This window comes from Leopardus geoffroyi, chromosome D4 (assembly GCF_018350155.1).
Source record: "Leopardus geoffroyi isolate Oge1 chromosome D4, O.geoffroyi_Oge1_pat1.0, whole genome shotgun sequence".
Classification (NCBI taxonomy): domain Eukaryota; kingdom Metazoa; phylum Chordata; class Mammalia; order Carnivora; family Felidae; genus Leopardus; species Leopardus geoffroyi.
Genome location: NC_059342.1, coordinates 93,126,920 through 93,152,178, shown reverse-complemented (window position 1 = coordinate 93,152,178; position 25,259 = coordinate 93,126,920). Strand labels below are relative to the sequence as shown.

The 25,259-nt window shown below is 57.3% G+C and overlaps 1 protein-coding gene across 7 annotated transcripts in view; it reads right to left on the bottom strand.

Moving 5' to 3' along the window:
* CAMSAP1 (calmodulin regulated spectrin associated protein 1) overlaps positions 1–25,259 on the bottom strand; it is a 59,088-nt gene that overhangs the window by 20,640 nt on the left and 13,189 nt on the right. For 4 of the 7 annotated variants that reach the window (XR_006709882.1, XR_006709883.1, XM_045467878.1 and 1 more), the window contains 5 exons: positions 17,552–17,814; positions 16,571–16,732; positions 6,341–6,421; positions 5,345–5,377; positions 2,645–2,786 (listed from right to left, as the gene is read on the bottom strand). Coding sequence is in view for 4 of the 7 variants with exons in the window: in XM_045467878.1 (XP_045323834.1) it covers positions 2,645–2,786; positions 5,345–5,377; positions 6,341–6,421; positions 16,571–16,732; positions 17,552–17,814 (681 nt within the window). In the remaining 3 variants the exon portion in view is untranslated. Of the gene's footprint in view, positions 1–2,644; positions 2,787–5,344; positions 5,378–6,340; positions 6,422–16,570; positions 16,733–17,551; positions 17,815–18,612; positions 18,724–25,259 lie in introns of all 7 variants that reach the window. The other 3 variants (XR_006709884.1, XM_045467880.1, XM_045467882.1) reach the window with 2 other exon arrangements.

The window sequence follows — 25,259 nt, the reverse complement described above, 5'->3', positions numbered from 1 at the left end:
CACACTATTTATCTTCATTATTTCTTTTTTCTTATTTCACTCAGCCCAACAGCCTCCAGGTCCGCCCACATGGTCGCAGATGGCAGGGCTCCGCTCTTTCTCGTGGCCGCCTGATATTCCACTGTGTTTATGAACCAAGTCCTCTCTACCCATCAGTGACTCCTTCCCCGGCCGGAATGTAAGCAGCCTCCTGGGGCAGGCGGACGGAGATCAGGCTCGCCTCCCAGCGTGAAGAATTTTACACAGAGCACTGATGCGGCGATCACCTTGTACCTGTCGGGCCGTGTGCGACACGTCTGGGACTCGAGCCGTCTGGCTCAGCTGCCCCGGGAGCGCGGGCCCATCTCTGAGGCGTGTGGGGAGGAGGTCACCGCGGTGTCCCACGCCCCGGGCGCATCCGTTCCCCTGCCTCTGCGGGATTCTGCGGGAGCGAGCCGGCCTGCTGCCCTGGCACGAGCCCCCTGCCCTCCTCGCCGCTCCCTAACGAGGTGCTGGCCGCTCCGAGACCAGACGTGCCCCGTCTCCTCCCAGACGGAGCCTGTGCTTCAGCCCCTTCCTGGTGTCGTGATCTCTGACTGGCGGGAGAGAGAAGACCACCCCCCACTCTCCTTCCTTCAGCGTTCTTCGGCTTTACCTCTTTTCTACCGCTTCTACCGCACGAGATGAACCGAGTTCGCGCTCATTTTCCAGAACGTGCCCTGAGGCCACCGGCTCTGGCGTGTGTGGTGCTCGCCCATTATGCAGTCAGTTGTCTCCTCAACACCGGCGTGTCCCGGGCGCCAGGTCTGCTGGCTGGGACGCGTCCCTGAACAAAACGGATGAAAACGCTGCCCCTCGTGCAGCCCGCGCTAGACGACTGCGCCGAGCCTGCGACTTTGAGCCACAAGCACGTGACAGCATCCTCTTTGGTTTCCGAGCATTGAAGAGTTGAGAGGTTTGGAGAAAGACTTTGCGCTCTGCCGCGCCGCGGGAAACCTGTCGTGGTCTGCGAGCTGCTGAGGCTTCTTCTGGGGCCACGGTCAAGTCCACTTTTTACACACGCTTCCGGGCTCGGCTATTCTCAAAGAGCGGACGGCGAGGCGGTCGGCACGCTGGCCCACACCCGTGACTCTTGTGTTCCACATCCCGTGGCCTTCCTCCACTCGTACCTGCTTCATCAGCCAGGCCCCGTGACCGAGCTGGGGAGTGAGTCCGCTCGCTGCTCCTGAACGTCCGTCGTGTTTCTGACCTGCCAGCGTGCCAGGGCCAGACGCGACGAGGCTTGACACACCACCACGTCCTTGCGGGCTATTCCTTCTCTTTCGTAAGGACCCCCTCCTGCCAGGAGTCTGCTTTGACTTAAGGCCCCAATAGATCGGCCAGAGGCAACTGCGGCAGGAACCGCCCAACCTGGCGAACCGCAGGCAGACCTGGGCAATATCGAGGATGCAGAGGACAACGAAACCAGGTGCTGAGGGCCCCGGAAAGTTCCAGCACACGTTCAACAAGCTCGTTCCCCTGTCTTAGTGTTCCCACCGCCTCCCTTCTGTCCGCCGTCACCGTGAGCATCCGGTGTCTCCTTCCAACATCCTTTCCGCCCACGCCCGGGTGCCAGGCCTGTCTGTCACCTCTGCTGGTTCTGCACAGGCTGTCGGCCCACGTGGTCCTCCTTTCCCACTGGGCTCACGTGCAGCGGCCGGGACACCCCCCGTACAGACCTCCCTCCTGCCGTGACCCAGGGCTTCCACTAGTGCGAGACTCAGTTCCACGAGAACCTTCCCCTCGCCACACGGGCAGCGTCTAGTTCAGCCCCCCCACCCCCCGTCCGTGATGCAGTCTGGCAGCTCTGTCTCCTCAAGAAAGATCCCCGGCCCAGGGCCCGGGGTCCCTGGCATCCGACGCATCTCCGGCATCTTTCCCAGGCCGGCAGATGGGCCTTTCCTAGCCCTGCCCAGGGTCCTGGTCACTGCCCCCAACCACACACAGCCCCAAGGCTAGAGGGGCACGGGAGACCAGACAGGACTCGGGACTGGCACTCCAGAGCAGAGACCCTCTGGAACCTGAGTCTCTCCCGCTCTTTCAAGTTCTGCTGTTGTTTTATTTATAAAAGACGCTCTATCCAGCACTCTTGTACTTGGAGCAGGACCGACTCCTGCTCCGTCCTCTGGTGCCAGGATCTAAGACAAGTATTTCACGGGCGGGGGAGTCGTCTGGCCGTGCTCTTGGCCCGTACCTCCCTCCTTCAGAAAGAAGGACGCCCAGCACAAGGTAAACCAGAATTCCCGTTCCCGAGGCCCCGCACGCGGCCACTGTCGGGCAGAGAGTGCCTAAGACACAGGCTGGCACCGGCACCACTCGTGCACGAGCCACTCAGAGACGGACTCTGCACCTTCCCAGCCCCCAAGCAGCTTCTAGGTGCTTTACATCAGCTGCAGTGGGATGGACAAAGTCCTCCCCGTTCTGAAACTTAAGAGAAGTCACGTACACTTAACACTCTACAATTTCTTCACGAGATACAGCTGCAGGTTAAGCGTGAGCACACGACCCGCTAACGTCCCAGCTGGCGTCTCAGCGAGCCACTTCCCAGGCTTTTGCGCGTGTGCATCAGGCTGTGCGTGACGCTGCCCGGGCCTCGCGCCCACCCCGGGAGGCACTCCGCACTCACCATCCAGCTTCATCTGCTCCGGGCAGTAGTAGTGGACCACGGCCAGGAGGGCGGCCCCGTCACTGCCGTCCCTCATCAGGTCTTCCAGCAGCGGGAAGTAGGGCGGCTGCCTCGCGGACAGGTGCTCTCGGCGATAGCGCACCTGCGGGCGATAGAAGGAGAATGGTCCACGCGTGACGTGCCTCCACGAGCCCGGCCGCTACGGGCCGGCCGTTCAATCCGGAACTGCCCCGATGCCCGCGGGATGATGTTTCGAACAATGGCGATCATATGGAAAAGCTCACACGTCTGGATGACGTACTCGGCCTTGGACACACACGTCAAGATCCAGGGAAGTGAGCGCCACGGCCACATTTGGGGGACAGCAGTTAGCCGCTAATGGTGCCAAGGCTGTCCCACGCTACAGGGCGCGTGAGACCGGATACGGAACGTGTGGCTACGCTACCAGAAGCCGCATCCTCTGAGCAAGCGAGAAACAAGTTAAGCAGTGACCACCCTAATGCGCCGAAGACCCACCTGACTCTTGCTTCCTCCGCATCATCGGCACGAACCCCAGCCAGTAAGAAAAGTGCGCAAGAACGTTAACGTCTGGTCTGAGAAACTCCCCAAACCGGTTCGGCAAAATTTCATAGAAAACATCCACCAGACCCTTTAATAAATGCAACGAAGCGTCAGGAAACCGAATGCACGCGAGGTGCCACGTAAAACAGGTGCTTTTGCAAGGTTTCCACACTTGCGCCTCTGGAGGGCAGGGTACGCACGCCACCCCGAGCCTCTCCGCGCGGCCCCCACGGCGCCGCGTCAGGTTCCGAGCGTGCAGACACGCCAGCCGTCCGGGGAAGGGGGGGCCTGTCCCAGACGTCCTGCCGCGCACTCCGTCCCTCCTGCATTAACGCTTCCGGTCTGGACGCGCCTTCTCCAGCGGGAGAAGATACACGACAGAAGCGGGAGAGAGGAAACCAGCAGTCCGTGCTAACGACTGTGGGTCGCTGAGAGCCGCACAGATGGGTCAGCCCAAAGAAAAACCGTCTCTCGGCAGTCGAGAATTTAAAGTCGTCTGAATAAATACACAGGGTAATCGATGCTGGAATCGGGTATAAAACACGCCTAACGCATTCTTTCAAAACAGGAATGCGGTTTATTCTGTGTCACTCAAGTCTGTGTTGACGGAGACCTTAACTTGTTTCTCGAGGCCCGCGGCGGGCCCGGGGTGCGGCATGCAGGGCGTGGGGCATGCTCCAGGCCAGGCTTCCACACAGACCACACGGCACACATGGGACGGAGCACGGCATGCGGTGAAGCAAATGGTTTCTCCACTGAGCACAGATGGCATGTGTGTAACTAAAATCAGGGGACACAGCTGAACTCCGGGGCCCAGGGAGCCCGTGTAGGACCTTCGAGTCAGGTTCCTAAAACCTCCAGGCTGCAGAGCAGCGGGCTGAACCATCCAAGCCTGCCGGCCTGGCCACACCCGCCCGTGCTCGTCCTCACTGGCCCGTGTGCTGTGCGCTGGAGGCACAGCCATGGCCACCAGCGTCTCCAAGGAGACCTGGACGCCCACTGCCCTTGGTCACGGTTTTCAGCTTCTACAAACCCCTCCACTGACACTTTGCTTCCTACAGGACAGCTCCATTTCTGACGCTCTCTTCACTAAATAACACAAGTTAATACTTAGCACTGTGGCCTTCAGGATTCGGGAAGTTAAGAGACACGTGAAGATTCACAAAAATGCTTTCCTCTTCTTTGTTACTGATCCATCTCAAAGAGAAGCAAAATTATCCACAAAGTTGGCCACAAAGCAGAACATGTCACTGCTCACGTGGGTCGGATTTACCAGCTTAGAGCCGTGGTATTTCCTTTATGATAGAACTCTAAGGAATAACCTGGTCTGAGTAATTAAACTAAAGGAACAGACAATTGAAGGGGTGTGCAAAAAGGTGTGTTCTAAGACTTCACTGCAAAATGCACCCCTTGGAGTAGCCGGTGTTTTTCCACAGGAATGGCGTTAGCACGCTGGTTCTGCTCCCAGAATGCACCACCAGGTGGGGAGCACAGCTAACGTGGTAGGTCCAAGTCACTAGCTCGTCACTTTCCTTTTACGGGAAGTTAACTTGGATCCCAGAAAGCCTGCATCCACGCTGACCTAACTCAGACCCTTTCCCCACCCCGGGCAGGCGCGGGCAGCAGGGGTGGTCCCAACACCCAGGGAGCTGTCCCTAGAGACAGAAGCCCCTCCCTCCCTTCCACAAGGCCTTTCATCCTCAGACGACCCACATGACACTTCCTGAGAGAGATCGCATTAAATACCACCATCAGGGAAGGTAACATCAGGACAAAAAACGTAGACAGTAACTTAGGAAATGAGACTAGTCTCATTCCCTCCTTCCCTCCGGTGTCTGCGAGAAGAAAGAATGTACGTTCGTTCTCCCGTAAAGAGTAACTAAGTGTCCGTAAGAAGAAACACAACCCTCAGTCTCTAAAATTACCTAAGAAACCGGGCAAAACCAAACTGGGCGCGTCTACGGAAAGCCTGCTGAGCCCAGAATCGCGTTCTCGCTAGTACTGCAGGAAAGTGACAACAATACCAAGGAGGACATTGGACAAAAGAGGCAGGTTCAGGTGTGAGCAGCTGTTTAATGGAAGCGGGTGATTGCGACAGGATGGCCGTCTGGATGCAGCGGGTGTGCGGAGGTCACTTACGGGCACTAATTTCCAGTACCACTTGGAGGGGGACTGCGCGGGAAGCAGGGAAGGAAGGCAGGAGACGGTGTCAGACGGCGGGCCGCGTCCGGACCGCGTCACGCACACTTTCACACAATATTCACGGGAGAGCTGGGTGTCCTCTGACAAGTGAGACCCGCCCAGGGCGCATGACCTGGATGCCCTGTATCGTCACACGACCGAGGCAGAGGGGACACAGGCACCTCCGCGGGACGCTCGGCGTGGGCCGGCCACCACAAAGGACAGCTGCCAACTGCACCTCGGGGGGTGCCAGGCGTGTCCCCTGTGCCCACGTGACGGACAAGGAGGCTCACAGAGATGCGGCCCGGGGTGTGCTGCCCACGGCCTCCCCCCCAGCCCCCCCACCGCCGGCAGTGAGAGGACCAGGTAAGGGGTCGCAAGAGACTGCAGACGTGGCCGGGTCACATCTCACGCGCATTTAGGGGATGGGGATTCGGTCACACACCCGCTTGGCAAAAAACCACGATCACAGGGGAAGAAAAGGGCGGAAATGACCAGGACGCATAGCGCACCACCTCTGGATGTGTCATTCCACATCCATCTGCCTGAATTCCACGCAGGCTTGCAGAGGCGCACCAGCGGCTACGCTGGACCTCACGGGGGACAGACGCGGTTTTCAAGGGCACCCTGGGCAGGAGGCAATTTTCTCCCCATTTGGTGAACCGAGAAGCCAACTCCCGGGTTGTCCCGTCCGCCCCGCCTCCTCGAGCTTCAATGCGCCCGACCTCTCCCTCGCCCTCCCCAGTTAAATACAAGGCCAGCCCCGTGCAGGGAGGAAAGAGGAGCACACGGTCACGCCCACCACCAGGGCCACTGGGCGGAGACCTGGGAGCGCCCTCCGGGGAGGGCCGAGTACAAAGAGAGGAAGTGGCGGGCTCGGACAAACTTCGTGACAACCGCCAGCAACCGCCAGCGTCACCAGACGCGTTCGGGAGGGTTAAGGGTACCCTTTACCTTTTGATGAGCCGGACTTTCCAATAACTGCTGTTTTAGCTTGACTTCTTTCTCTGTTATCTCTCTCATTTTAAGATTTACCTGAAGCAGGAAAAAAATGCATTAAAAGGGTAACAACTTTCTCTGTGGGTCATATCGGTAGCTTCACCTCCCACCCAGAGAGCCCACCTCGCTCGTTTGCAGTCGGACTCTCAGACGCAGGTTGAGAATAACTGGTTTCGGCCAATTACACAGATGCAGAAACACACGCATTCCACACGGTCTGTGCTGGGCGAGACCCCAGAGCTGGCCCGCAGTTCCAGGACACACTCTGCGCCTCCACACGCAGGCCACGCTCGTGGCCGCCCACAACAGGGCCAATGAGCCACGGCACCGAATGCCCGGGGTGCTGAAACAGCGCGAGCCGCCACCATCAGCAAATGCCGCCGGTAAGACAGTGTGGGGCAGGCGCTCCTGCCCGGGGCCTAGGGGGTGGCTCGCATGTTCCCTGACCGTTCACAAGTAACACAGATAAACTTCAATCGTAAAATGTAACCGTGCGCTCCCTAGCTAACACGACTTCTTAGAACTTACTCTCTCCTGGAATGATTAACCCAACGATAAAATCAAAACTACAACTACAAAGTAACACCATGAGGAAAGACACTCATCAATGTGTCAAGGACACGGTCAAAGCTATGAGATGAAAAGACACAGAACCGAATGTTTTACTAAATAAGAATACACATAAACGAACTCATGCAAATCAAATCAAGAAGGTAGAAAATTTGTTTTGAAAATGTGGTAAAAGGAAAATCAATACAGATAAATTTTAAAACAAATGAATCAGAATAGACAGTGGGGGTGCCTGGGGGGCTCTGTCGGCGGAGCGTCCTCCTTCGGCTCAGGCCATGGTCTCGCGGTTCGTGGGTCCAAGCCCCGCGTCGGACTCTGTGCTCACGGCTCGGAGCCTGGAGCCCGCTTCGGATTCTGGGTCTCCCTCTCTCTCTGCCCCTCCCCCGCTCACACTCTTTTTCTCAAAAATAGATACTAAAAAATTCTTCTTTGAAGGATAGATGGGTGGATAATATAGCAAGTATTATAAAACATCATTTGTAAAATCTGGGTGGTAGGCACATGCACGTTCTCTGTGTATCTCTTCATGTTCCACCATTTTTCACAATAAAACCTTTTCACACGATGTGTTTCTGTCACATGCGAGAGAGTTTTCTAATACGGGAAAGGATTTTCTGATTAGATTGATGGCAAATTATACCAACAAACGTAATCTTTGACACTGTTCATGAAACGTGACAACGTCGCAAAGACCTACACAACCCTCCCTGAAACTATTTTCCAAATGACCAATGTGCGACGTTACCAAGACACGGTGACTAAAAGAGCCAGGAAGGACACAAGAGCCACAAGTGGACTTTAATATAACCGAGGACAAAGGTCATGGAGTTAGTATCCAGAACATGCAGAAGAATTCTCCTAACAATAAAAAGACGGAGGATCTGAAAAGGTGTCTCTCCGGAGGAGACCTGCAGGTGGCCACGCGCACGAACTCGCAGGGGCTCCCCCCCGCCCCCCGAAGGAGATTCGCACGAACTCGCAGGGGCTCCCCCCGAAGGAGATTCGAACCTGAACCACAAGACAACACCTCACACCCTCCAGAACGGCTAGAATCAGACAATCAGAAAGCAAGCATCCGTGAGGACGTGGGACACTGGAGACCGGAGACGCCGCCGAAGAGGTAAGAAATGGCGAGGCTGCTCTTCGAAAAGGTCAAGTTTCCACACGCTCGGCGATCCCATCCCCAAACACCCAAGAAACAGGACAGCACAGCACACAAACCTCATCCACAACGACCACAGCAGCATCCACGAGGGCCGAGGACGGGCACAAGCGTCCCCCGGCCGAGGAGCGGCACGTCCACCACACGAGGGAGCGGAGCACCGTCGCGGGCTACGACACGCTCCGGCACGGGTGACAGCTGAAAACGCGATGCTGAGTGCGGGCGGCCAGACGCAAAAGGCTACCAAGCGTAGGACCGCGCTGACCTGAAATGCCACGGTCAGCAAGGGTGCAGACAGGAGGCAGACCCGGGGCGGCCAGGGGCCGGGGCAGGGATGGGCAGTGAGTGCCGACGGGAACTCTCCGGACGTGATCAGAACGTCTGGAACTGGCGATGACAGCTGTACCACTTTGTGAACATATTAAACACCACTGAACTGGAGACTTCGAAATACTGCATTTTATAACCTCAATCTTATCCCAAAATGTTTTAAGGAGCTAATTGATAAGAGTTTCAAGTTCCATACTGCAATTAACCTCTGAGAAACTACTACCTGTCAAGTTTTGGTGTCGAATCAAAAGCAAACGAGCACACAGACTTGCAGGGAAGAGGGCGGAGCGGGACGACCCTAAGTCCCCCTCTCGTCACTCCAGACGACCCAGAAAACGGCCCGCAGACCGGCAGGACAGACCCCACGGCTAACCGTGCAGAAGCGGCCGCTTGGACATCAGAAGGGAGGACGGCATTCTGCCACACCACAATCTCAACAGAACGTAACGGCGCTCACTCTCCCACCCACACGTACTTAGGAAGCCAGACCGTCTTCGCGTGCTCCCACACAAACGCTCTGGAAAGGCAGGCAAGAGAGTCCGGCTTCCCTTGCAGTAAGCCAGATGTTAAAGAATCGTACAAATTTGTAAAATACCATTTCCTCTTTCAGAAAACATAGTTATTTTTGGTAAAAAAAAAAAAAAAAAAAAAGGAATACGTTATTTATATTAATATGAAATGAGTTTTGTTATTTTTAAGCAAATTAATAAAAATTTTAAATTTTGTGGTTTTTTTAACGTTTATTTTTGAGAGGAGAGAGAGTGTGAGTGGCAGAGGGGCAGAGAGAGAAGGAGACACAGAATCCGAAGCAGGCTCCAGGCTCCGAGCTGTCGGCACAGAGCCCAACGCGGGGCTCGAACCCATGAAGCCAAACTCAATGCTTAACCAACTGAGCCACCCAGACGCCCCAATGTTTACTTATTTTTGAGTGACAGACAGACAGAGCATGAGTGGGGAGGGGCAGAGAGAGGGAGACACAGAACCCGAAACAGGCTCTGGGCTGCCAGCTGTCAGCACAGAGCCCAACGCGGGGCTCGAACCCACAAACCGCGAGATCATGACCTGAGCCGAAGTCGGACACTTAGCCGACTGAGCCACCCAGGCGCCCCTAAATTTTCTTGTTTTTAATGTCTAATATGATAAATACTGACAGATTAACTTTTTTTAATTCTTTATAATCCAGTTTTTTTAAGAGTGTAAAAGGGGACCTAAGACCAAAAGTTTGAGAGCTCCTTATCTACACAGAGGAATGAAGGGGAACAGAAATGGAAACTACGTGGATAAATATTCCCTAGTTCCAATCACCTTAAAACACGCCTAACTGGACAAGCGCTGAAAACAGAGGTCCCGTGATTTCGCGGAGGCTGCAGCCAAGTAGGTGGCAGTGGCACAGCGGCCAGGGAGGCAGAAGTCATCGCCGATGAGCCGAGGGACACGGCATCACCCTGCCTGAGGGCAGACGGTGAGGACTAAAGCCTGAACCAGCCCCAAGAACTCCTGGAGAAAAGGGAGTGCCAAAAAATGCCCAGTCTAAAATAAGCCAGAAGAGAAGAGAGAAGAAGACAAAATGAGATGGATCGAAAGCCGACAACATGTCAGACCGAGAGACCTCAATAATCACGTTAAACAGAACTGGTCTAAACGACAACAAGGCAGATTCTCGGACTGAATAAAAGAGCAGGGCCAACTCCACAGGGTCCGTAGGAAACTCGCTTTAGGGAGCGCCCGGGGGCCTCAGTTGGCTGAGCAGCTAACTCTCGACTTCAGCTCAGGCCGTGATCTTGTAGTTCGTGAGTTCGAGCCCCGAGTTGGGCTCTGCGCTGACAGTGCGACCACGCGGGGCCTGCTTCTGATTCTTTCTCTCGCTCTCTCTGCCCCTCCCCTACTCGTGCTTGCTCTCTCTCGCTCTCTCTCTCTCAAAATAAATAAACTTAAAACCAATGTTTTTTTAAATAAACGAACTCGTTTTAAGTAGAAAGAAAACAAGAGGGGCACCTGGGGGGCTCAGCAGAAAGAGGATCTGACTCTTGATCTCCTAGTTCCAGAGATCAAGCCCCGAGACAGGCTCTGTCTGCACGGACAGCTCAGAGCCTGCTTGGAATTCTCTCTGCCCCTTCCCCACTCACACTCCCTCTCTCTCTCAAAACAAATACATAAATTTGAAAGAAAGAGAAAGGAAGAGAGAAAAAGAAAGGAAGGGAGGAAGGAAGGAAGGGAGAGAGAGACAACACGAGAGGGGCTCCTGGCAGGGCTCAGTTGGTGGAATGTGCACCTCAGGAATCTTGGGGTCATGAGTTCAATCCCACTGGGTGTCGGGATTACTTAAAAATTAGATTTAATTAGGGGCGCCTGGGTGGCGCAGTCGGTTAGGCGTCCGACTTCAGCCAGGTCACGATCTCGCGGTCCGTGGGTTCGAGCCCCGCGTCGGGCTCTGGGCTGATGGCTCAGAGCCTGGAGCCTGTTTCCGATTCTGTGTCTCCCTCTCTCTCTGCCCCTCCCCCATTCATGCTTTGTTTCTCTCTGTCCCAAAAATAAATAAACGTTGAAAAAAAAAAAATTAAAAAAAAAAAAAAAAAAAAAAATTAGATTTAATTAAATCATTAAAAGAGAAGAAATTAAATAGAAAACACTAGAAGAAACCAGTTAAAACCTAAAGCAGGTTTTTAGATTAGAGAGACTGACAAGCCAGACCAACCCAAGGGAAGGAAAACAAGGGACAGAAATCACCAGGAGCCAGAAAACAACAGGGGGCATCGCTACAGGCACACGTGCACACGTTTAAAGGACAGTCATTTAGTTCAACGAGGAAAACACAGCTGAGAAACTCCTTGAAAATCACGGGTTCCCAAAACGGACACAGAATTAAATACAAAACCTGAAATCGGGCAAAATATCGGAACACGCACCTAACAAAACATACACAGACGTGTTCAGCGGCGAGGGGCACGCAAATGAAAACCGCGGGAGGACAGCCCCGCACATCCACTCGACGGCTACCGCGGACAGACAGACGGTCGCACGTGCTGGCACAAGCCTGCAGCGGCTGGAATTCTCTTACTGGCGCTGCTCAAAGTGGTGCCATCACTTGGGGAAATAACCTGGGCAGTTCCTCCTAACGTTCAATGCGACTTTATCACTGGCCCGGCAATTCTATGCCTAAGAACGTGACCCAAAGAAAGGAATACGTGTCTCAGGTAAGACCTGTACACACAGGTTGCCGGCAGCCTTCGTCAGCACAGACCAGAACTGGAAGTGACCGCAGCGTCCACCGGCAGGGGAACGGGTAAACCGTGGTCTGTTCGCGCGATGGGACTCTCCAGAGTGTAAAAAGAAAACCACTGCCAGATGCACTAACACGGATTAACTTCAGAATCACTTTGTTCCAAGAAGGGTACATACGCATGACCCGGTTTTGTCAGAACCTAGAAGAGGTAAAACTAACTTCTAAGTGTAGAAAGCACATCAGGGGCAATCTGGGCTGGAGGGCAAACCGCAAAGGGAAACAGAAGAACTCATTTAGGGCGACGGAAATGGTGCCTTGTGGCGAACGTCAAACAGCAGTCACTGGTCAAACTCGAAGAGCCGGGCCCGTTCGCTGCGTGCGACTCACACAGCAGTGAAGCCGGGTTTTGTCTGTCAAAGACCACAGCAACGGGCTGGGCAGCGGTAAAAACGTCAAAAGCCACAGCAAGACGGTCACGGTAAAAGTCCACAACTCTGGCGACCGAGGACAGCTCAGTCCCTCACACAGAGAGCAGGGAATGTGGGGGACGGCTTGGTGGTGAGCCCCAATCCTGGGGAGGGCAATTTCTACCCCCCAGAGGGCCTGATCATCCAGGGGGAGGGGGGAGAGGGAGGGGGAGGAGGAGGGGGGAAGGGGGGAGGGGGAGGGGGAGAGGGAGCGTGGTCCCTGGAAGTGACGCACATAAAAAGAGAAAGAAACTCACAGCAGTCACCTGACAGGCCTGAGTGTGACTCCAGAGCTGCGGAAGAGGGGGAGAGCACCCAGACACAGAGCCAAACACGAAAAGGAAGCGAACCCATAAAAATACCTTCACGAGTGAAAATGGCCAGCACGGAGGTGAGAGAGTTTAAATGTGCAATATTCACACAGCAGAAATCTTGGGAACATCATCCACAACCACAGTTTCAAAGAAGATCCAGGTCTTATGAGGCATCAAAGACTGACGCTGAAGGGAAAACTCACCGTACGTGAGCCCTCAGGAACCCGAACCTTATCAAACATGGAGGCTGCTTTCGGTGGGGAGAGAACCCAGCCGCCAAATGAAGGTGGGAAGGCTTCTGGACCCGGCTCTAAACTGTCAGGCACCAGAGGACCCACACTGCAGAGGCCACGGCCACTCTCCCTGAAGGAAAAGCTTGGGGGAGCTGACACCTCCTCTGAGTCCAGGGAAAGACCCTCAGTACACAAAGCATGGAGGCACATCTCACCCCGCATCAGAGCTCACATCCGAGAGGAGCCCCTCGAGCAAGTGCCGGAAACCTCCTCAGTGAGCGCACCCCTCATTTGACACCGTGAATCCGTGCCGGAAAGAAACCACACGGAGGCAGCAAGTGTGGGGGAGCCCTTGGCCAGAGCTCACCGCTCAGTCGACAGCAGAGAATGAGAACACACACAAGGGAAAATCTATCAACGTAAGAAACTCAGTTCATTTGGAAATGCTAAGGAAATACAAAATTTGGAAAACACTGAATAAAACGATAAATATTAGGCAAGGACCAGAAAGGCCACAAAAAAACAAAGCAAGTACCAACTCCAGGAAAACCGAAGTGTGGCACAAGAAAAGGGACATGAGCTGTTGAAAAGTCATACCCGGTCATCTGACTACAGATCCAACCACAGTAGGCCATGTGACCACAGTGGACCAGCAGGGACCAGACGGGAGGGTCACATGAGCTAGCAGTAAATCAGAAGGCAACGCCCGCCAGAGGCCGATGCAGAGTCAGAAATACAGCGCACCTCTTTGAAAGACAGAGGTTAACACCAGAAAACGCACGTCAGCAGATAAAGGCTGCACCACACGAAGATCATCTCCCACACGTCAGCCAAGTCCACAGGCAAACGGGCGGCAGTAACCTGGAAAATCGTCTACACAAATACGGCCAACAGGGAACGCCCTTAGTGGTATTATGAGAAACTTGATCAGGCACGGGAGAAAAGGAATGCACCCCTCCCCCAAAGAAATATGGCCAAAGATCACAGACAAGTAATGTATCAAAGAGAAAGACAAACAGCCAAACGTACACTCTCTCTCTTAAACTTCAACTTTACCAGTAAATGAAGAAACGGAAGTAGAAGATGACACTATTCCCCACCTTTAAAAAATGGGAGGGGCGCCCGGGGGGCTCAGTCGGTTGTGTCCGACTTCAGCTCAGGTCACGATCTCACGGTTTGTGAGTTCGAGCCCCACGGCGGGCTCTGTGCGGAAAGCTCGGGGCCTGGAGCCTGCTTCCGGTTCTGTGTCCCTCCCTCTCTCTCTCTGCCCCTCTCCTGCTCATGCTGTTTCTCTCTCTCTCGATAATAAATAAATGTCAAAAACATTTATTTTTTTTATTAAATTTATTATTTATTTTTTTATTAAAAAATAAAAATTAAAATTAAAAATAGCAAATATTCTTTTAGTGATATCCAATCTATGGGAAATCATGGAAAAAGACACCTCGACGGACTAAGAGTACGAAAAAAATACTATAGTCTTTATGGTCAGAAATTTGGCAAAAACCAATCAAAACCAATCAAAAGCCTTTACAAATGAACCTCAGCCATGTGGCCACCATTGCCCACCCATTACATGTGGGAGGGAAATGCCCGTGGTCACCTACAGAGCCCGGCGCCTGAGACAACAGCAGGCGGGCACTGAAGCCGGCCCTGGAGAGACCCCTCCCCATCCTGCCAAAGGCCTCAGCTTTCGGCCCAGCACCTGGGAGCACCTAATTGTGCTTTTAAGACTGTGTCTTATGCCTAAAAAAAACTATGAGAATTTATTATTTTTTTAAGTTTATTTATTTTTGAGAGAGAAAGAGCACAGGCGGGGGAGGGGCAGAGAGAGGGGGGTACAGAGGATCCAAAGCAGGCTCTGAGATGACAGCAGACAGCCCAATGTGGGGCTCAAACTCATGAACGGTGAGATCACAACCTGAGCCGAAGTCGGACGCTCAACCAACGGAGCCACCCAGGTGCCCCTAAAAATTATGAGAATTTATGTTAAAACGCATGTGTAGGTGGTAGGGTTATGGGGAGTTTATATTTCATTTTATTTGCTTATTGTATTTTCTAGCTTTTCTATAATGACCATGTCATTTCATTTATAAGAAGGAAAAACCGGGGCGCCTGGGTGGCTCAGTAGGTTAAGCGGCCGACTTTGGCCCAGGTCAGAATCACACGGTTCGTGAGTCGTGGCCCCGCATCGGGCTCTGTGCTGACAGCTCCGAGCCTCAAGCCTGCTTTGGATTCTCTCTCTCTCTCTCTCTCTCTCTCTCTCTCTGCCCCTCCGCCACTCACGTGCTCGCTCGCTCTCAAAAATGAAAATAAAAAAGGAGAAGCCAATAAAAGTTATCAGAGAGAAACAAGTTAGAACCTTGGTTTTGCAGGGAGAAAGGTGTAGCACAGGGATACGGTCAAGTCCCCTGACGAGGCTGTGTGGCGACAGCTGGCAGCTACACTTGTTGAATCACCACACTGCGCCCCGGAAACGAACGGAGCACCGCAGGTCAGTGGCTGAAAACACACACGTGAACTCGCGGCTACAGGAAGGCCGTGTCGGGATTACAGAGCTATCAGCCAGGGCTCAGCTTCCTCTGGAAATGTGCACCGGTCCCGAACATCCTTCCTCAACCACGTTCCCGTGGTTCCCGTGGTTCCCGCTTCCCACAGGCACGGTACCCTGCACGGCCAGGGGGCAGGTGAGACACGGTGCCACCACCAGGAGGCAAACTCATGGGCACTGGCCAGCATCTGAGTGCAGACGTTGCAGCTACCCTGGAAAAGCCCTCCACCCCACCCGGCAATCGGGGCCTTAAGGGGGTCCGCCCACGGACTGGACTCCCCCACCCCACCTCCGGGTAGGAAACCAAGTAAACAGCAGGGCAAGCGTCTTAGCTGGAAGTCACAACATGTGCTTGACGTAAGGCCTTGCTCGTCACAACCACGGAGGGGGCCCTCTCAGGGGAGCCAGCACACGCGCCACGGCCTGGCTTTGCCACGTTCTTCAACTAATTCCGTGGCCACTGATTCTTACTTGGTCTCTCATAAAGCCTTACGTTATAAAGAACACGTACACAAACCATATAAGGAAATAATTTAAATCTTGTGGGCAGACTAACACAACTACTTAAGTTTATTTATTCGGTGGGGTGGGAGGGGCAGAGAGAGAGGGAGAGAGTCCCAAGTGGGGTCACGCCGTCAGCGCAGAGCCCGACGCGGGGCTCGATCCCACGAACCATGAGATCATGACCTGAACTTCAATCGAGAGTCGGACGCCTCGCCGACCGAGCCCCCCAGACAGTTGTCTCAGCTGCCCCAAGACAACTCTACGAGGGGCTGTCCCGCCTTCCACGTCCTCACTCCGTTAGCTAAGTGTCCCCAGTTGAACACCTTTTTACACACAGAGATGCTTCACGACCAAACTGTTGTGGAAAGGTAACCCTATGAATAATCCCGTGCCACTGAAAATACCCTCTCTGTGCTTGTATGAAAGATCACGCTGTAAGCTCCTAAACGTAAAAAGAGAAAACGCTTAGGAAGACACCGCTTTTCTCTTCATAATCAAAACGCCTCTGAACTCGGAGCACCCCTTCGATGCACAGAGACCCTGAGATGAAAATAACAAGAACGTAGTAATTCAAACCGCGGCCACGCTCCGCGTGCTCACGGGGACACCTGTTTGTTCTGTCTGGACAGGAGCAGACGTGCTTCTGGACACAGCACATCCATCTGCCGCTCCTGGGGCCCCTGCCAGCACCCGGTTCTCGGGCGACACACGAGGCGGGCGCGGCTCTCGGGGGAGGACCCGCCACCAGGGAGCGCCCCGGCCCGCTCGGGCCGCTCGAGGAGACGACCCGCGGCCCCAGTCCTCGCACCGGCCACGGCTCCCAGCACTGACCTTGTTGACCCAGAACACCATGGCGTCCTCGAGGTCGTACGGAAGCTCTTTCGAGGCGCTGAACGTTGAGAAGCGCTTGACGCTGGCCACCACCTTCTCGATGCTGATCATCTCCACGGTGTAGGCCATCATGAGGGCGTCCACCATCGCCATGTGGGCACTCTGGGAGCAGAGATAACAGTTAGGGTGGCCCAAGCCCACCTCACCTCCGCGGCAACCTGGCGAGCCCCAGGAGCTGGCGGAGGGGAAAGGTACGAGCACAGAGAGATGCGCCCAAAGCTGCACGACCGCGAACAGGGCCCAGGGTTCCAGCAGGAGCCCTGCTGCCGAAAGTCCGCCACGCCTTTGCACCATCTCCTCCCAGAACCCGAGGAACATCCCGTTGACCCACAACGCGTCCTCCGCGAAACCCACACGTGAAAAGCCACCGAGCGCAAGTCGCCAGAGAACAGCCAAAACCCAGTGACGTGGGAGGCACCCAAACTGGCCGCCCTAGGGCAGTCTGGAAAAGTCACATCGATGGTGCGGCTTCCAGAGAAAAGGGGGAGGGGGGAAAGCGGAGTCCTCTCTTCTTTATTTGGACACAAAAACACAATGCGCGTGAACAACCTAACAGAACAGGCCCGACAGCTGCACGTCACGACGTCCGTGAAATATCTGCCTCCGGACGTTTTCGTTAACGTGCCTCGACTTACCCTCCGGCGCACAGAGGGCTCGTGAGGAGGAAGAGAGCTGACGGGGAGCTGCTTGCTCTTTCCCCGTCCTCCACAAGTCACAGGCACTTCAAGACACACAGCTCAGGAGGCCGCCGCGCAGCCGCGAGCCCCGCCACCCGGCCGGACGCTCCCACCATCTGCACCGCGGAGGGCCGGCTGGCGGGACGACAGACCGGGGCGCCACACGAGTGCCCGCGGTAGAAGCAGTCGCGGTCGGTGACAGACCCTGCCTCCCCCCCCCGCCCCCCCACCACAGGACACTCACCATCTTTATGGGTGCGTGGCTGAGGTCGGGATCCGTCACGGGGGTGTCGTCACTCTCCATCACGTAGATCCCTTTCCGGGACAGGGCCTGGATGACAGACTGGTGTCCCTGTAAGGCCGCCACCTGGTCCCCCTTCAGGATGAGGCTGCAAACACGGCAGTAGAGCTCGCTGGACAGCAGGAGCTTGATGACGGGCGGCTTGATGTGCTCCTGCTCATACTGGTCAATGTAAAAGGGGTCCCTGAGGTCCTCGGGGATGTTATCTGAGCCAAGAAGAGACCGGCACGTGAGCATGATGCCAACGGGGACAGAGCTGCCGTCAATCACAACGGGCACCTAACCACATAAAAAGACCCCATCGTCTCCTCGGGCAAAGGCGACCCGGCTGCCGACACCGCCTGGGCGTGTGGGCGACGCACTCGCCTTAGTGACGTGGCCGCCACGACCTCCAGGGGTGACTCTCCTGCCAGACGGCAGCGAGAAGCACGTGTGGGAGCCCTAAGCAGGGAGCGGAGCCCAGGGGAAACCCGAGACGCGAGCCGGCTGGACTGCACGGCACCCGGTCACGCCACGGGGGCCACGCGTGGCACAGGCAACACGCAGGCCCTCGTCACCCTGCAGACGGCGTGGGGCACACGTAGCACGGGTCCCGGGGAGGAGGTCAAGCGCGCCCTTTCCTGAGGTCACACTGGACACGACAGCGAGGCCCGACACCACAGCCAGGCCCGCAGGCACCGTGACAAAGGCACGACCGCAGGGACAGGCCCTCACCTGACCCCGGGCCAGGCAGCACTCGACGCCACGCAAGCCATGTGACGTAAGCACGCGGCAACTGTCAAGCTGAGACTCTTATCCCTGCATTACTAACGGGAAAACGGAGGCATGGGGAGAGCGTGCCATGTGCCCAAGGCCCCGAGCGGCAGAAGCCGACTGGGAATCCGGCCTGACTCACAGGTCTACACCACCTCCCACACAAACACACCAGCCACACGTGCACCGCTGGGGACGCTCAGTTTCTGAACGGCTGGAGCATGGTCTCCCCAAGTGTCCCTCACACTTGCCCTGCAAGATGTCCATCGCTGTGCCATGAAGCTGCGCAGGCTAAGGCTGATCTCCCTCAGTGAGGCCCCCAGACCTGAGACCGGCCTCTGGATGCTCCGGAACAACCCTGCCTGTGAAAGAGTTCAGACGGGCCTGGTCTCTCCAAGGACACCGGGGAAGGACACCCACGGCACCTAGTGCCGAGACCCGGGGCGCCAGCGCGCCCTCTCCCCGCACAGTCCGGGCTCTCTGCGGCGACCTGGCGAGTGGCCTCCAACAGTGGCCTCTGCCCCCCACCCCCCCCCACCCCCATCCTCACTGTCCTCATCACAGACGCTTTTCTCAGGGCCCTGAATCACTTCCTTGTGGGTGTGGGGCTCCTCGGTTCCCCACTGGCTCTCCTAACGGTGGCTAACGTTCACACTGCCCTTCTGTTTGCAAGGCCTCGGTTCCCATCGCCCGTGACTGTGACTGACACCGTGGCAGCCCCGCGGGCACACGGGGCCAGCCCTTCCGAGGCGGGAGGGACACACCCTTGGCTCAGGGTCAAAAGGACCCTGTCAGAGCCCATCCTATTTTACAATCACCCAGAGTTCTGAGACAGAAGAGATCATCCCGACCACAGAGAAAGGGAGCCCCAGGGCAAAACGCCGTGGGAAGATTTCTGCTGCCTTTGTAGGCGGGGTGACTTGTGAGAGGGGGGCTGAGGGAGGGACAGGAGCCGGCCCCACGCGCTCCGGAGTGCGCCGTCCCAGAGAGCAGACGGCAGCCCGGGAGGACACCCACACGGACGATGCAGGACGTGGTTGTGACGGACGGGAGTCCAGGATGCGAGTCGAGGAGGTCGCGGGGCCAGGGGTCCGCCAGCCTAGTCCGCTTTCAGGTGCAAGAGGCCAGGCTGACTTCGGGCAGCGCGGACTGGGACGCAGGGACCCGGGCCCACCCCGTCCTCCTCCTCTCCCCACGCCTGTCCCAGCTCCATCGCCTCTGCTATGGAGAGGCCTCCATCGCTCCCTCACCTCTCCAGGACTGGAAGGGCGCAGGTGACTTCAGTCAGTCTCGTGGCTTGAAGGAGCACGGGCGTGTTGTCACCGTGAACACACGTCCTGACCCCAGCCACTTCCCTGGGTCTCCGTCCCTCTGCCCCTTAAGGTCCGCACGACGGGCTGGTGGGCACGACGGGCTGGTGGGCACGGGGCCTAATCCGCCTGCAGGGGAACTCCACCTCCCAACCTGCCCCTCCCGGCCTCATCTCAAGGTCAGCCGCTCACCAAAAGTTTCAGGGTCACCCAGTTCTCCTCCTGCCAAAGCCCTAGCAACTCTGGCTGACCCGCCCCCCTCCCTCCTTTTTTTTGTTTACTTTTTTGTTGTTTTTATTATGTACTGCAGTGACGTGCTGCATAACCCTCTAGAAGGGGTAGACGAGCATAACCGAGTTATTTTCGTCAACGGGGAAGAGGCTCCCTTAATCGATAGCCTCCACATCCTTTGGCACAAAGTAACGATGAACTCCAGAGACCTGCCTGTCAAACTCCACTAACTGGACAGGAGACAAGCCTTTCTTCCTCGCCCCCAGGACCGCGCCCGGGGATGTGCACAGTGGCTGTGCTAGGGATGAGCAGCACACAGCCAGGACACCGATCCCGGGCACAATCTCGAACGACATTGTGCCGCAGTTGCTGGGGCCACACTCTTCCTTCTGGCCCCCTAAAGGTGGTGACCCAGCCTCCTAGCCAGAAAACGACAGCTTGGGGCCACGCCACAGCCACCGCCACGCCACCGTCCCCCCAGCGCCGGCCCCCTCGCCTCTCAGATTACTGATGGGCTCCCCTCCAGGACAGCAGAGACCTGCAGGCCTCAGGACAGAAAGGTCCCTTAGGGTCACAGCTCTGGGAGGAGGGGGTGGGACACAGGCACAGACGGAGGGTTGGCTGCAGGAAGGACAGGCGTCCAGGGGCACAGGTTCGGAACGACACAGCCTACCCGCACCCGGGAACCCGGAGAGGCTGGACAGAACCACAGCCAGGGCTCTGAAGCAGCTTCTCTGTCTACCCAGGAGAAAGGTTTCCACGGGCGGCCCACTTGGTGGAACTTTCAAAACTAATCAATATAAATTGACTAGGATAACCCACTTTTTAATCACACCTGAACACGCGTGTATGAATCACAGAGCTGATCCCCATAAACTCCACATTTATGGGAAGATGACACGTCGACTGCAGGGAAGCGCTCCGGACACCGTGCGGCTGTGCCCCGCGCCCCCCAACCCCTGCGCCCCCCGCCCCCCTTCAGGGCAGCCTCTGCCCTCAGCCGTGGGCGGAGGGGGGCCGGTTACTGTGCTTCAGCGGGTCAACTGCTGCAGGGGCTTTATGTGCCAGCTGTGAAATTCCCTCTCGGTTTTACTAAAACCGACAACTGTTTAAAGGACGACAACTTCGCAAGTGCCTTACGGCTACTGCCAGGGACTTAGTTTTTGTTCCCTCTACAAATGTAAAGACGATTTGTCAGAATTACTCCTGTGCGGAGCCGTCATTTACTGAGCACCTACCGTGAGCCAAAGATGCACAGAAATGAGGGGGTTAACGAGGACAAAGACGTCACCACTCGGGGCAGAGCCTCTTAAGATGACAGGAATCACCAAGTGCCGTGCACAAAACATGCTGGGCGCCACGCAGGCCAGATACGGGGTGCTCTGTGCTGCTCTGGGACGCAGATCAGCCGGCACCACAGGGCAGGGAGGCTTCCGGGGCAGGCTTCCGGGGAGGGAAGCAGCCAGGCTCTGGTGGCAGAGAGAGCGGGAACAGGGGAAGGGATGAGACCAAGGGAGGGGGACGGGATGACGACACATGAGGGACACACAAAAGAATGACCCCAAGAGAGGGTTCTGGAAAACTGCGGCTCAGCACAGGAGCAGCCAGCCGCACAGGCCACTTCTCGGCTCACCAACAGGCAATCAACTAAGTACCTACCAGCAGCCTTCACCAGGAGGGACTGGGGGCGCCAGTGGGGTCCCTCAGTGACAGGGACAGGCACAGGGGGCTCTGAAGGCCTGAAGGGATGTGACCAGCCCCCGTGGGGGACGAGGGGCCGGAGGAGTTGGAGAACATAAGTCCCTACCTACCAGAATCCCACCACAGTCAGCGGCCCGAGCGACAACGGAGGCGGGCCAAGAACCGGTGGCACCAGGAAGGGGCACAGACACCCAGGAGGCATGGGCATCGGGCCTGGAGTGTGGCCAAGGCAGCAGACCTCCCACTCTGCCGACAAGATGCAGGACGGTGCCTCCGACACAGGAACCGGTAACGCGGAGGACGGTCAGGGGAGAGGGACGGTTATTCTAGGCAGGACGTCTCTGAGGTGCCCGTGGGACCCAAGTGGAGACTTCAAAGCCGCAGGAAAATACGGAGATCAAAGCGCAAGGGAAAGGGTCTGGCTGGACACACAGGCTTGGGATCTACCACGCAGAAATAATTATCACAGCCACGGAGCACACGCACGGGGGGCAGAAAAGGTCGTCGGGTACACCTGGCCAACAGCCACGTGTGGGGCAGACCTGGGCAAGTGGGAAAAGGAAGCTGGGGACCGGCACGGAGAAGCGATCGGGGAAGGGGGGGGAAAACAGAAGGCGGGCTCGGAGAAAACACTTCAAAGCAGGAGCGATCAGCGACCACGGTGGGGAAAAAGATGAGACACAAGGCGGCCTGAGAGGGGTCCGCGGATTTACAAGCAGGAGGCAGTGCCAGCCGGGGAAAGAGCAGCGGCGGCAAGGGTGAGGGACGGAGGGGCCAAGGAGAGGGCCAGCAGCCCCCTCTGCTTGGAGGGAGGCATGCGGAGGCCGGGACACCAGGAGCGGGCTTGACCGACCACGGGAGCGCAGCCGGTGACGGGGGACCGAGAGCAAGGTCTGGAGGCGGAGGCGGCCAGCGGGAGGGAGGAGCCCGCGTCTCTGGCAGAGAGGGCTGGACGGAAGGACGGAAGGCGGGAGGGGTGAAGCAGCCGCTAAGCCTGAGGGCAGTGGCTCTGTGCCGAGGGCGCCCCCAGGACACGGCCTGGCGGGAGGGACAGCGGTCCCCGTGACCCCGGTCTGCAGCAACAGCGACAGTGCGTACACGGGCTGGCGATGTGGGGCTAGGGCCCTGCGGGCACACCGGACAGGAAGGCCGCACGAAGTACTTGAGGGTCCTGAGAAGCCCGCACCTGCAAGGCAGGACGCGACATGCAGGAGGAAGGAGAAACGGGTGACAGCTGGGGGAGAGCAGACGCTCAGAGCTCCAAGTCTCCAAGGCAGGAAGGCGTGCGGCTGGGAGCAGGACCCGCGCCGGCCGGCCCGGCCTCTCAGAACCCCAGGCACACACACGACAGCCCGGCCCCCTGTCCCCCGGGTGAGGGCAGGTGTGTGAGCCGAGGCGCTGAGGGCAGAGCCTGCCGTCAGTGACAGTCACACAGGTGCCAGCTACCACTCTCATCCGTCGCTGTCCACCACACGCCCCACCCTGTCGACTGACGCCGTACCCCTGCACCCCGAGCAGGGCCAGGGGACCCCCCCAGGTGCCCCACGGAAGCCTAAGGCCTCACCTGGTCCGGCTTGGTCTCAGGAGAGCAAAGCCCGCACAGCCACCAGCGACCGGCAAGACGGTGGTCCAGTCGCCTGCTGGTGCCCAGCCCCTGCCCAGACTGTCGACCACAACGTCGTGGCCAGAGGCCTTGAACTGTGGCCACACCCCAGGCCTATGCTGACAACACCAGACAGAAGAGAGAAAAACTGCTCTGCCAGGCAGACTCACTGGCTCCCCTGCCCCACGCCAGGCCAGCACCGGCGAGAAAACCGTACCCAACGGTGGGCGGGGGGTGGGGGGGAGTGAGAGGGCGCCCCACAGGCTCTTTTCCCTCCCTCTCGGCTGACGCAGCTCAGGGGCAGGAAGCACACAGACTCTTCCAGCCGGACTGGGAAGGGAGACCCCTGCAGGGGAGCCCCCCGGAGAGCAGGAGGGGGTGCTGAATGAAGAACCCTAAAATCTGCGTGTACTATCCTGGATGACGCGAGTGGCCCCGTGTGACACTACCCACGCACGGCACAGCGCGGACTCTGAGAACTACAGCGGGGCCCCGGTTTCACAGAGGTGCCCTGCGGACAGACCAGAACGGTCCAGAGGCTTCGGGACTAAACCAGCATGGAGCAAAGGCCCACACGAAGCAGCTCACGAGGACTCAGAGTCTCAGCCTAACTGGGCTGACTGCCCGTTTAAAAGAAAAAATTCTCTACATTTTAGCAGACCCCAGGGTCCCACGCGCAAGAATCAGAATGTCCCAGACACGATGCAAACTTACTCGGCGCAGAAGACAGAGGGAACCCACGAGAAAAGGCAATCAACAGACCCCAACCCCTGATGGCCCAATGTCAGAAGCTTCTGATGAGGATGTGACTGGTTTCTAAAAATGCGCTCTAAGAGGAAAGAGCAAACACTCTTTAAAGGAACAAAAAACCAGCATAACACGGTGAGAAAGCCCAGGCAAAGAGAAACCCCAGGATGGAGAGAAAGCCCAGGCCAGAGCAGAAGATGGCAGGAGCCGGGGAAGAGAGGGGGGAGAAGGTCTCACAGGCGCCTGTGCCCCCCCATGGGCCCCGCCCCCGCTGGGAGGCGGAGAAGCGGCCACACTGGCCCAGGCATGCGGCTCACGGGCCCCCCCACGGGGATGCCGTGCCAGCAAAGCAAGTGGGGAGCCGCCGATCAACCCTCAGCAGCCCCCTCCCCCCCTCCACTTCGAGGCCCAGGGGACAGCTTGGGGGACAGCTCTGACCTGGGATGGTGCCTGAGGGAGGGAAGGTGACCAATGGGAAGGACAGGTCACAAACCTGAGTGCCAAGGTCCTGGCTAGACCTCCCTCCCTCACACCTCACACTCCCCAGGGAAGTGACACCCCAGGGATCCCCACGCAGCCGCCCACCAGCACGTCCAGCAGCCCGCGTACCAGCCCGCCTCTTGGCACACCTGCCCGCGCACCCCCCAGCCACCCACCAGCGCGCCCACCAGCTGCCCAGCCGCACGCCCAGCAAGCTGAGCAAACCTACGTCCGGCAAGGGAAGATTCTGTGACCAAACGTGGCCAAATGCAGAGGGAGCATCTGTAGGCATCTGGCGTGGAGAGGAGCTCTCCAGTACCAGGGGACAGCATGGTCCAGTTGGCACGCACAGAACGCGCCTCCGCTGGCCGCGCTAGCTGACCAGGGGGCAAGGTGGCCGGGCCGTGTGCCAGGAGAAGCCTGCAGCCGAGGGCCCCAGCTCCCACACCACGCTGACAGAGGCCGTGCTCCGTCCGTGGCAGGTGCGACGAGGGGGACCTGCGTTTCTGGCACCTCCCAGGTCAGGGGGACTGGACTTGCAGGGGACCCTGGTCACCCAGCAGGGCAGGCATGCGGCCGGGAACCCCAGAGGCTGCTCCCCTGGAGCCCACGTGACCCGAGTACAGCAGCCCTCGAGAGCACCCCAGTGCGTGTGCTGGAGCACCGGAGCGAGGGGGTCAGGGACGGCCGGTGCCTGGAAGTGCAAGTTTCTCCGGGGTACGGCACCGTCCTGGGCCTCTGGTGACGCCCACCGCCTCCCGGCCACCTCACCCACTCAGCCAAGTGAAAGCAGCAGCCGAGCAAAGCGACAGGACGTCCTGAACCA